Here is a 13,707-nt window from a genome sequence, read left to right on the forward strand (position 1 = left end):
GCCCCAACTCTGGATGACTCCTGGAAACAACTTCAAAAAGATAACTGACTACAGGCTCCATAAAACACAGGGAATGAACAGGTTCTGCTTTGCAATCTTGAGATAAAGTAAGGGAACACAGATATGAAGATTATGTTGGTTATCTTTTAATGCAGCTGCACTTGAAAGTAATGCACTGTTCCGGCCAAATAGTCTCAGAGTAGTCTAAAAATGCTCTACTCCTGATAAAGACATATGCTTGTTTGGTATATCGTATATGCTATGTTGGCATAAATAGAGGTTCACTGTATATAATCTAAACTTAACAAATATAGTCATTCAGCTGTACAATGAAACAAGAATACATTGTTTTTTTCAGCAGCGAGGCTTTTCTTTGCAGTTTGATGACCATGCATTTTCTTGTTTATCCATTGGGTTTTTTGCAAGAACTTAAAAGGGCCAAAGAGATCAGAGACGTTTCTCAGCCCATCAGGGAGGCATTGAAAGTGACCAAAACAAAAACAAACTAACTAGTAAAAAACCAAGATAAGAAGACCGGCGTGGAAAGCTCCGATCAACCATCAACTCATATATTCTTGTCGATCAGCCACATTGGAATCCAGATTGTTTGTTCTTGGCTTACTCTTGTCTTTGTACCTCATCTTATTCACACAAACCCAGTGACATGCCATCCTATAAAGCCAGTTAGTCACTCAGCTGTCACAAAATAATGATTCATTATCACCACATGAAATGCTTGAATGCCTAAAACTATTCAAGTTAAAAAATGGAGTTATTCTTTCCGCTGGAAAAGCCTTTGAACAACTTTGCGACGTCAAAACTAAGTATAGAAAATCCTAAAACTGGCAGGGAAGATATACGTCCTGCAGAGATGTTCGTGAAGCTAGTCACACAAAATTCCTCCCCCCACCCTCCACCCACAGAGGAAACATGCCCTGTTTGTCTAAGCTCACCACATCTTCCCTGCAACAAAGTCAACAAACATGCATGGGCACATATTTGTTTAAAATAGAGGACAGTTCTTATCCCTTGAACAATGGCAAAAGTTTTTTGGATCCACCCATGGGTAAGGATTAAGACAAGCTGTTAACTGTTTTGGACCCACTTCGTGCAAATCAATTGAAAGCGGTTTAGAGAGAGATTGAAGCGACTCGATCATGTACTGAAAGGGATCATAGCTGTGTGAATTTGAAGTGGATATCAGCAGACACTGGATGCTTGGGAACCTAAGGGCTGCTGCTAGCTGTTGCGAGCTGTGAAGAACAGAGGCGTGCTGAGGTCATGAGTAAACACACAAGCTCATCCAGAGCTGAGAAGAGGGGGGGACTGGAAACACATCTGCTCTGCCTTTGATCCAAACTTCTGCAGCCCAGCACGCCGCTCACCTCGGGCTGCCCACTCTGTGCCTGACTAGAAAACAACGGCCACAATCCCAAACACTATGCTCTTCCTTCCCATGCTGCCCTCCTGACTGCTGGCGCTGACTCACAATAGGAGAGACTCCACGAGTTGCATTTTGTTTTCTTCCCACGGTCTCAGGCTTAACGCAGTAGTTTCAATTGCGCTGCCTCAGTCTGCATAGCAACATTCGGCTCTAGGTTTCTAGGTTGCAACAGACAGCGGGCGAATGTCTGTTAATAGATCAAATATCAGACAGTTAATGTCTGTCGCCCCCACAGATGTGGTGTGTGTCAGGATTCATTTTACTCCAGGAATGACAGTCGTGACTTTAAAGGCATCAGTATGTTCAAGTCAAAGCCCTTGTCTGATGGTCAAACAGCATGTGAAACCCTCTACCCCATTACGTTCCAAATTTTAAATTGGGGGTGCCTCAGACAATTTATTTCGGACACAAACGACAATCACACTGACTTCAGGCACTGATTGGCCAGGTGTGTGGAAGTGAGAAAAACAGGGTTGGAAAGTTTCTGTTAAGCTCTCTTTTTTTCATTGTTTACACACACAACTATGACTTTTACTTTTGAGTGTCTACAATCCTTAAAAACACTTTTGCCTCCTGACATGGTTGAACAACATGTTGTACAAACTTGTTTTCTCAAGTAAACCCCCGCCTTACCTTAAACCTGCAATAAAATTCAATCTGCTTGAAGGTGTGACTTACCATTAAACCTACACTAATTGATTTTTGTGGCCATTCTGGGTTCAGCGGAAGAAACCTATAAATCCAACAGTGTCATAATATCAGCTTTTAAGTTGTTATGACAAAAGAGTTTACAAGATAGCAAGTCCAATATTCATTCTCCAACTACTGAGGAACATATTTGGCTTAGTTGCTGCTAGATGCTCCGATAATAAGAGCTTTTTGTTGAACAAAAAGTTCCCTGCTGCTGCTGTAAATGGTCCTGATGAGAGCTGTGAGACTCAACTAAAACAATTAGGTTGCGGCTGTAAAACCAAAACAATGTGCATGTACAAAGACCTTTGAGGGGAACGGTTGAGGGAAATTTAATATTATCCTTGGTGGGTTTCGTCACCATAAGCAACCTCTTCCACATTCGACACAGTCATTTTGTTCACTGATGATTATCGCCACGAATTCGATTTGTTCGTGTTAGCAATGACAGTGGTCTGTAATGCAGTTTAAGATGAGATGTGGAAAATCTGCACGCAGCATCTACAAACTGTAGCCTCAGCCCAAAACAGGAGGTTTTGGTTTTGGACTTTTTAAGTACTAAAAATCAATAATAACTGGCATCATAGTTACCTTCTACACCACTGGAAATGACTAAATCTCACCATCTCGCTCTTGTAACTTTAACCGCAGCTGAAAATATGACTAATAAGAGCACGCAATAAACAGACAAAGAGACATACAGCATGTTCGAGTGTGGGAGAGAGACGTCCTTTTCACAGGACAAAAGGCCAAACCATGATGTCACCTACGTTCCCTCACAACATAACCCCCTGACCTTGAGAGGAGTGCTAAATTTGATGAGTCTACATTTCCACTGCGGTTAAAAATGTTTGTTGAACAAGTCACACAAACTAAATCCTACTGACTAAAACCGAAAGCTTCCTAAATACAGGGAACGGGGCATTTTTGTTGGGCCCAGCTTGCTCATGCTGTCAAGAACTGTGGGATAAAAGACCCCTTCTTAAGCACATAACCGACTTTGACAGAGAACTCCATAGACCCCATTAATTTTAGACAGCAACATTATTATGCCTTACATCAGCTGTGACTCACTGCGCTAAACTTTTTTTCATTTGCGATTTTTCGACTTTTCTTGGCAACACTTTCTTGCTAACACTCCCTTTCTGACAAGTAAGAACAGAGCGAGGGACGTAAACAAATAATTGTTTTTGTCATGTGAAAAACTTTAGCCATGCTGTCTGGTATCCTTCCCTTTACAAACCACGCTCGAGGTTGGGCTAGTGAGGGCTCCACCACAAGACTCCCACCCTCCAATTCCCTCTGCTGGTACTGTAGGAGCCCGGAGAGAACCACATCCTGAGTAAAAAGGAACGCAATCGACAGCAATGCCTCCTTGAACTGGAAAAATTGGTTACACAATCTGAACTTTTCACTGACGACTGCATTGCTCCACTAAAAATATTACAATCGCTGCTTTCATTGGAAGCCAAGCTGTGGAGAGAGCAGAGACGTTTCAAAGGGAAACAATAGCAACGAAAAAATAAAAAGGCCATAGAAAAACAGCAGGCCACTGATCATGGGATGAGATGGGAGAGCTGTCTGTTCTTGATGTGAGTGCCAAGGTGACAGCCTCCTCTACCATTTCCCAGAATACTCTGGGGAGGTTGGGATCAAATGAGCAAATGTCCAATGGATAGTAGTCTGTGATATGAATGGAAAAAAGTTAAAGTCTTATGACATAAAATGTTATAGACAGGGCATGGAGCCTTAAAGGGGAATACCCACTGAACACAGCTTTATCACGGTCCGATCAATCAAGACACATGACATTTAACCGCAGACAATCACGTTAACTGAATTATCCCATATAAACCCAAACATGTAGGTGAAACCGAATAGGGAGGACGATTGTTGTTGTAGTTCTCCTAAACCACAAATGATATCCAATAAAGAATATTATATGTTATAATAAGTTTATACTGATGACACTTACAAAATCGATGAAAAATAAATATTATGTTCAGACAAAGTCAACAATGACTGCAGTGCCACAAACATGAGCTTGGGTAATAATAGAAAGAAAGACGGCTTTTTGCTGCTCCCTACCACATTTTTCCAAAACAACTTGAGCGTGTGAAAGTATTTTGACTTTCTCAAAACTGACAAAATAAGTTTTGGCTATATTCTTGACTAACCGTTTATGGGGTTTACATTAAATTGGGGTTTCCAAAAAATCCTAACCCTAACCCAATTTTTGGAGTTTGACAGAAAGAAGGGCTTAAACTGTACAGCTGGGATGAATTGGCAGAATGCGGGTGCAGAAATTTTTTCAAAAGAAGGGGTGACTCTTGTGCTTTGGACCCCAACCACCCCCTACTCGGCCCAACCCCCTGCTATCCTCCCTTTCCCCCCTCACTTGTTCTCTGAAAAGCCCAGGCAGGTTGAGAACCCGCCCCCCCTCTTATCCCCCACCACTCACGTAAACAGGATCAGCGTATATAAAGTGAGAGCACAATTTGGCAACACACCCCTATAATAACACACAGACTCATGCAGGACTTTTTGCCAGGCGACTGGAAGAGGAAATAGAGGAGTATAAACAGCGCTCACCGCGGCCAGGCTCGGGTTTCCATGGTGTGCTGAGGCATCCTCCGGACAGCTCACACACACAACATAGCGTTCAGGAAACACACGCAAATCTGAAGGCAGAGAAAAACAACACAGACCATGCTAGTTAATAACGTGGGCTCACCTCTAATTGTGAGTCAAAGTCAGACAGAGGGAATTGCGGTGGAGGGTTCGAATTTACATCTACAAACACCAAGTATTTACTATCCCTCAGACCAGGGAGAAAATGACAGTTTACAGAGAATTGCAGAGCTTTATGAGCCGCGTAAGCAGCATGAAATATTAGAAAATTTTATGTTAACAATGGCCCTTGGGAGTAATATGAATCCTTCATCGGCTTCAAAGGCAAAGACCATTTGCAAAAACAATACCATTACATGCTGTATATTATGATAATAAATCTGACCAACCTCAACATATTAACTCAATTGAACAGCCAAGCTGACCAGTATCTAACCTATGGCCTCTTACGTAGCCTACTCTATTTGAAGAGCATGCAATGCAATGGAAGTCCAAATTTTGCATTACTCTGTCCTAAATCAAAAATACTGACAAAATGAGACAGTACTGATGAAGCAGCAACTTTCAGCATGATCAAATGAAAAGGCGCATTGGAAATATTCTTCATCTTGCATTCTTGATCTACTGAGTCGACCACCCGATGATAAAAGGCTTTACAGCAGCGTTGAGTTTAGTCCACAAAAGCTCATATTCCTCCTCGGTGGCCTTTAAAAAAAAATGTTTTGCTTCAGTTGTGTGGATTAGCAAGTTGTAAATACAGCCAATGCATTATTGTGTGTGTGCATGCCTTGTGTGGCGTATGCTACAAGGATGACTAAGGATGACTGGGTGGGTTTGGCTTTTGATTGATTGCTCAGCAAACCACATGCCGATTACCATGGAATTGTGAGAAACTCTTGACCTGTGAAGATGACTTTACTTGACTTCTCAGTCAAGTTCTCTATTTTCAGTCCTGCACTTAAATACAATTGGACAGAAAAATTGCAATAAAATGCATTGAGCAAATGCATGCCTTAAAAGAGGAGGAATAAGATAAACACTTTAATTTTAACGACCTTGTGGCTCTTCCTGTGATGCCAACCTCAGTACAACATGATTACAGCTTGGGAATAGAAAAAAACTATGATCATGATTCAATCAAAATGTTAGTGTTTAGGGGCAAGAGCAAGCTTAATTAGAAAATACTACTATATTCATTTTTTGTAATTATAGTCATAAAGCTTTAAATTGATACACTCTGTTTTAGCGTCATAGTCTTCTTAATAGGACTTTAAACTGTTGGAATTTTGCAATGTATACTGTAACTAGCCAATCAGATTAAGGTCTTTTTAACCGTCTGTTTTACAGATAATTGAAATTTTACATGACCTAGCCACTGTACAGCTAACTCAGTGGACCGAATTACACAACCTTTGACCCCAGGAGACTGGGTCTAATTTGATGTGTAACGGAACCTGCTGAGAGAAGCCGTCATCTGAGAGTCTGCAGCAGGTCAGTGCTGCCTTAACATCTGAGCCCCTAGGGAGCAGATATTAACTTTACTGACAGGAAGGGAGCCATGTTGGTCCCATGAAAAGGTGGCCAGGGGTCACCGGCACTAGATGGGCCATGAAGATAGATTCTCACTGCCCGCCACAGACAGCCCCTCCAAAATGCCTCTCTCTCCCACTCTCAGTAGCCTCTCAAGGGAACCACTTAATGGCTGCCTGTTCTCAACTACACACCCCGAGCAGGTAGGGACAGGACATTAAAACAAGTGAGGGGGAGAAACGTCAACATTCAAACCACAGATGACTTGCTCTTTCTGTGGGAAATTTGGCTGAGTACAAGCCATTGAGATGCCTATTTCTGACTCATTTAACTGGGAATCGATTTACAGAAAAATACATGTAGGTGACGTATACGTACCCCCATGGACACATCTGAGGTTGAAGTGCCGCTTCAGGAAATTTGCGACCAGGTTGAAGTTTTTCCCTATGAAGAAAATAACAAAAACAAAACAGGAGTAAAGTAAACAACAGTAAATAATAAATTAAAAATGTAAGTTAAAAAAAAAAGAGTATAGACACAGCATTTGACACGTGACACCATTTTCAATGCTTGAAAGCTGCCACTCTGCACACCAGGCAACTTTTGTGTTGGACTTTTTGGGAGGGTGTTTGGTGCTAATGTTTTCATTCCTTGACACAATGATAACATTAATTAAATTTGCTATCATGACACTGAACAGCCAATGTTGGCATTCAAATCATTCTTTGGTCATGCCATTGTTATTCAGACCCTGAGACGAAGCGGCTATTCAAAGGACACACTATACAAATATTTTTGATCCACTCTTAAGCCCTTCTATGATGAGTTCTACAACTGGCACTGCTTCAATCACATACAGTAAAAGCAGGCTAGGCTAGGCTAGGACTCCAGTGGCTCTTCTTGCTTAACACAAAAAAAACAATGCCCTACAAATTATTGTACTGTCAAGCTCTATAAAATGCAGATACACCACATCAATTTCCAAGCTAACTCATTCAGGGAGTGCAAAACTTTCCATTCTGTTTTAATTTGACTGACCTCCCATTTCGGCACAAACTTGAGCAGCCATGGACTCTGCTCTATTTGTCATGGAATGTTTGTCATGCTATGTAAGATGTGCTGGGCAGAAATGGTGGCCTGTTGTCTAATCTGGCAGGAATTTGTTGATTTAAAGCAAGAGCCTTGCTAACACGCTATCCAGTTGTTCTTTGTAAACAAGACAATAGTGCTGGGAAGCTGACAGAACCTGCTCACTCTCGGGTACCAACTTGATACCTTTTTCCTCTTCTTGATACAATGACTGTTAAGCTGTACATTGCTTGATTTTGCCGATTAAGAAATAATAGAGATGGTGGAGTTTCCCATATTGCTGTGTGAAGAGCTCATTACCTGCTAACTTTAGTGAATTAGGCATTTTAACATCAATTAAAGGATTATCATTATAGCTTCAAAAAAACCTGACCTCTTGCACCCAAGGCTCTTTCAGAACTCCCTGGAAAATGTCAAATATGCATGTCATCAAGTTAGTTTGTCTCTGAACAGCGGACATTTAGTTTGTCTCCACAAAGCTGACATTTTGAAAGTATTCACCCTTAGGCAGTAACACTGGCATTCATTCATCACTAAGACTTGGAAAAACTTGGACAAGTCTCCAAAAGTTGACACACTTAGGACCAATATATTTCACATTGCACAACAGAGGAGACAGCATGGTAACAACATTGGCCCACACACTAGTGTGAGGTGGGCTTTTGCGAACATGTCCTAACGTCCTCTGTTAGCTGATGTCATCTCAGCACCAACTCAAAGCATCTAATTATCGACGTCTTCTAAAGAAGCCGCATGGTGATTCTGTGGATAATGACATGCAATTACAGAGACAGTTTTCCACAAAACTGCCACAGGTACACGCTTAAGTCCACTGGACAGTGATGTATGGCAACACCTCTGCTTTCTTTCTCCCTGTGCTTGTTGCTGAAGAAGCAGCCAGGCTAAAAGCTCTCTGCTTAATCACACCCAATTTATACTAGCAACAATACAAAGATATTCACAAATGAATGATAAATAAATAAAACAGTGAGTCAATCAAACCTATTTTAACAAAACAAGCTCAGCCTGTCAACTAAGAATAAATCCAACAATCCAACTTTAAGCACAAAACTTAAGTAAGAAATCAACTGTTATAAAGGCTTTTAAAACACAGATAACTGGTTGTTGCTATGATACCAAGCAATTACAGTCAATATTTTTCTAAAGATAGTAGGGTAAAATAGTAACCTAAGCGACGGGCTATAACAGTCAGTTAAGCGCCTATGGGAAAGTGTCTGATCCTCAAAGGCTATTGAGTAGAAATTGAGCCTACAGCAAAATATACATGTAAGGTAATGTTGGACAGCTTAGTCGGGGTTTGTGAAAATAGATTTTTAATCGGTCAGTGACAGAACAAAAACAAATTTCTAATCTGCATGATAAAAAGGAGATTTATGAGGGATACACATTCATTTTGTGTGTGGCTTGGCATCAGCTGCTTGTTTGCACACTTGTTATGCATTAGTTTAATGATGTGTCACTTGATATCATTACTGTCTAGAGCCGTATTCACAGTTTATGATCAAATTATTTGTGCTCCAAAATCCCACGATAATGATACATTTTAAATCTTGATTTATGGAATCATTTATTGAGGCAGTACTTCCAAAGATACTTTGGGGTTGCTAAATTCTCAAATGAGAGAATCTAATCTTACCAGCTTTTCCCTGGGTCAGAGATCTCTACTCTCTCTGACCCATTATATTTTTTCCCCTTTAGTCATTTAATCAGGGACTGACTTGTACACAGGCATTTACCCAGCTCTGAGGATACAAAAACAAGTAGCGCTCTAGAAACCGCAGATTGGAAATCCCTGTCCTGCAGCAACAAGGTCATGCAATAGAGGGGCCATGTGACAGCTTAAGGTGAACGATAAATAGGGATTTTAAGGAATCATTTTACGTCTTGTTTTGTCAACAAAGGGCTCAGGTAACTTTAATTGTAACTTGCAGCACAGTACATGGGTATAATGTCAATGATACTGTTTTTTTTTTTACTGTACTGGCTCTGCACCAAATCAAATAGGTTTCGGCTTTAATTTAAGGTTATTAATCTCCACGCTTAACGCATAGCATTGTGCTTGCAGGCCGCTTTGGCCATAATGTAACTGTTCACCTCAACATAAACTTACATAAAAGTACAATGATTAGTATTTTGGTTGCAACTTCTTTGCAGTCGATGACTACTTGCAGGGTAAAAGCCGAATGACATCAGCTTGGTAACTTCCCTAATGGGGCTCTTCCAGGCCTCTTATGCAGCAGTTTTCCAGTTCTGGGTTGTTTGGGGGCTTTTAGTCTTATCTTCAGAAAGGGAAACACTTGTGAGCTAGAGGTCAGGTGATTGACATGGCCACTCGCAGCAACAACAACAAAAAATGTGTTATTGTCTAAATTCTCGTGGACTGCAACGTATGTGTAGGACATCTTTGTGAACAAGGAGACGTGTTAATGTTCGATTCATGAGTGCATACTCTTTTGGAGTACCTTGTCAATGAACTGTCTTTTGAGTTCGGGTCCTTGGAAGTCTGCCCCTTCAATACTCTATTCAAAGCCAGAGTCATATATGCTGTTATTCTGTAAATAGCAAAGCAGTGATCACCCACTGCCCATTCTGGATGTCTACCAAGGGAGGAATGCAGATCTGTATCTCTGTTGTGTTTTCTCTGCCCATTCTGGGTGCAGGAAGCAGGCATCTTTCATTGCACAGTCATGGCTTTTCCGTGTTTTTAGAAGCTTTGATTTAGCCTCTTTAGCCTCATGTCTAGCTCTACAACTATTCTTATTGCTTTCCCTGGTGGCCTCGAGCTCGCCAATTCCCAGGACAAGTTTGACAGGACCGTCTGGACACAGAGTTGGGAACCAGTGCAACGCCGTGGCCCGAGACATCAGCTGTTGCTCCAACTTCACAACGTCCTGCACAGCGCGGAGTTGCTCTTGGCCCTGTGCCCGGGTTCTCTCGTGCTAAGCTTACATTCATGTTTCTCTCTCACAAACAGTTTGCTAGTGCCTCCTCGGGGAGCGAGTGGCCCCTTTTCTGTGGCAACTGTAGCCCACAGTGGTGCAATACCCAAATTCGGCAGAGGAGCGAGACTTTAAAGGGTTTCATTTGTACTTTCTTCGAGAAAAAAGATGGTCTTGCTTAATTGTTTTGAAGCCCAATGCACAACAATATTATGACAGGTCAAATCAAACAGTCAACAAGCCAGCACGGCATGTTTTCAGCAATGTGGTAGATAATATCGTAACCGCCTTTTATGGAGAGACTTTCTACCATCTTGTAATAGACCACAGGACAACTGCAGAAGAAAAAAAGGACACAGACTCCACAGGGCCGGTGCCAAGCTTAGAATACTGTACTTTTGAGACACACACACACACACACACACACACACACACACACCTGCAGCTTTCACCACTTCCTGGGAAAACAATGAGAGGAAAGAAAAGTCAACAAACCAAGTGCGACTAGGACTGTTCAGTGGAACCAGAATCAGACCAGGGTCAAGGGTAAGTCCCCATGGAACAGACTTCATTAACTTCACTCATATCCTGAGGAGATCATTAAAACAGCCATAGAAAGCACAGCATACTTCTCGCCATACGCATTCCTGGCAGCCCCATGCTATTGTGACTCCTGGAGGAATCCATATCTGCTCCAATAAGAAGACTTTCTTTAGTCCTTTGGTTCTGAGCAATTGGGGCGTTGCATTAGCCTGAGCACAGGGGGTCCAGGGCCTTTGACATGCACCTGGTTACTCTGAGCTTACTCTGCAGTAACCTGAATTCTCTAACATAATAGGAAAATGTCATGTCGCCATAATAAATACATTTAAAAAGGAACCTCTTTAATACAGCTAGTCTTCTGCAGAATGTACAATTTCTTGGCCGTGTATGCTCAACTGGGTTTTTAACAGGATGTTGTATAATAGCAGATGTGCATGATGATAATTCTAAAACATAAGGAAAGTATAATTTTGGCCGACAGATTGAAGCATCCAAAATAGTTCAATCAAAGCCTCATTCAAATTATAACCAAAAACAAATAGGTCTTAGCAGGCCGTTTCCATAGACGAACAGAATAGGGAAAAAATGAGTGGCCTCACAGTCCGTTAGTCCAACTATTTTCCACCCAAAATGAAAAAAAAAGCTCTTCAAGCTGCAGTATTACATGTCATTAATACACTTAATATATGCCAGCGCTGCTCCACAACCATGGCACCGAGAAGGGAGAGGGATCTGATTACCCACCAGTTGCATGTAAAGGCAGGTTTTTACAGTGACCTGGTTATTACAGTGCGTGTAAAGGCATTCTCTGATTTCCTGCCGTAACCTGATTTCTCACATTAACCATGGATGGAGTGTGCACGGACATGTAGAAACTGCCCTTCCCACGCAAAGCCCTTTATGAACAGGAGTTGAATCAGCAGGACAGTCAGACATCAGTGCCTGAGAATCCTGCTCCTTTGACATCTCCGCTTTGATGTGGACCCCCTCCCTCTGTCCTCAAGTGTGGGTGGAGAGTTTGGGCTTAGAGCAAGAGAGAGAGAGAGAGAGAGAGAGAGAGAGAGAGAGAGGGGTGGAGTGGTGAAGGATGAGAGAGAGAGCAAGAGATAGAGAAAGAGAGAGAGAGAGAGGGGTGGAGTGGTGAAGGATGAGAGAGAGAGCAAGAGAGAGAGAGAGAGAGAGAGCATGAGGAAGTTACCCATATGCAAGTGGGGGCTTTCCTGGAAGGACATCACTCTCTGTGTGTAACTAACTACGGCCGTAAGCGGAGCACTGTGCCTTATCATCCTGCACAACGTCCACCTGAAACAATATTTGCACATGAGTGTTCAATTTAACATTTGGGTGACCCCTTCAACGCCGTTACAAAATACGCCGCAGCGTGGTAGCGCAGGCCAACCCATAATGCAGCATGTGACTAAAGTGGTGGGGAGCATTTCGAAGCACAGAACAATTATCGAGGGGGAAAAAAAATCGACTTCTCAGAAACGCAATCTGATGAGAGAAATGCAGTCACAATGCAAACTGTCGTATTTGATCATCATTGTATACTAATTAGCCCAAGAAGCCACAAATCTCTCAAAGAGCTGCCACTGTTTTTACTTAAGAGATTTCAGAATGAGGAGGATGCAAAACTGCTTATTTAGCATTTAGATACTTTTGATTAATGTTGTGCTGAGCAGTTTGTGGAATTGAGTTATGCACTGTGCTGGCCAGCCACAACTCAGATAAAGCTCTCATTGGAAACAGGCTGTCTCTGCTTTGCTCGGCCCTCTGTAAATCAGCTAGCCGGGGTTTATAAATCCAAATAAATTAACCATGACACACATGGCGATTCTATCTAGGTTGTGCTACCAGTGACTAACAATAACAGGGGGTAAATCCAAGACCAAATCTAAATTCACTATGGAATTGACTTAAGTTCAGAATAGTATTCCAACATAACTAAAAATACTTAAATGATGTCACTCCCTGACATCCTGCAAACAAAAGGCCTGGTAAGTGTCTTCAATTAAGCTGTGTTGCTGTTGTTAAGGCAATAAGGCACATTTGGCACAGATCTCTAAAATGACATGTGTCCACAGGAGCACATGACTTAGGCCCCCTTTCTTTTCTTTTTTTTTCACTCAAAGTGTAGCACAGAGGAGAGAGAAAAACAACAAAATCCTGTGAAACGTTTCAGCAATTCCCGAAACAAGGCATTCTGGTCAGGCTGAACACTTAGCATGAGTTCAAGAGAGTGTGTGCCATCTCCCAGACCAGATTGTGGTAAAGGGGAACAGTCACATGAATGTGATCCGTGCTCAGGCTCCGGCTCAGGCCCTAATTATATGGGAAAAGAGTGTGGTGTGACAGCTATGGCGGGGTTTTGCGGTTCTGCCCTAAGAGACTGCAGCTGACCCTGTGGATAAGGAGAGAAAGTGAGAAACCCGGATGAGACAAGAGGAAAGGAGAGGATGCATAAGTGTGTCAAAATCCCAGAAAACTATTTTAAAAAGAGACACGTATTGTGTATACGTGTGTGTGTGTGTGTGTGTGTGTGTGTGTGTGTGTGCGTATGTGTACAATAATAGGGGTGGGGGGATAACAGTGGAGTCAGACTGTCCCATGTATTGCTGCTGAGTAAGGCCAGGGGCTTACAGGAAGGATTTAAAGAGCCACAGCAACACCACAAAGCACCAGGGGTAAGGGGGGTTGCCCAGCAGGGGCCAGGGGAGGGAGAGGGTAGGGCTGGCTGGGGTGGCTATACTCTGATCGGGATCCATTTCCAGCCCAGGCCTTGGAATTCCTTTGTTCCTGTCACAGGTCTCCGTTTCCCCC

General features: G+C 42.3%; 1 protein-coding gene across 1 annotated transcript in view; it reads right to left on the reverse strand.

Moving 5' to 3' along the window:
- slx4ip (SLX4 interacting protein) overlaps positions 1-13,707 on the reverse strand; it is a gene marked incomplete at both ends in the record, with an annotated part of 30,860 nt that overhangs the window by 4,871 nt on the left and 12,282 nt on the right. The window contains 2 exons of the mRNA XM_080037248.1: positions 4,727-4,815; positions 6,674-6,739. Of these exons, the coding sequence (XP_079893374.1) occupies positions 4,727-4,815; positions 6,674-6,739 (155 nt within the window). The remainder of the gene's footprint in view (positions 1-4,726; positions 4,816-6,673; positions 6,740-13,707) is intronic.

This window comes from Ammodytes marinus (genome assembly GCF_949987685.1).
Source record: "Ammodytes marinus genome assembly, chromosome: 11".
Taxonomy (NCBI): domain Eukaryota; kingdom Metazoa; phylum Chordata; class Actinopteri; order Uranoscopiformes; family Ammodytidae; genus Ammodytes; species Ammodytes marinus.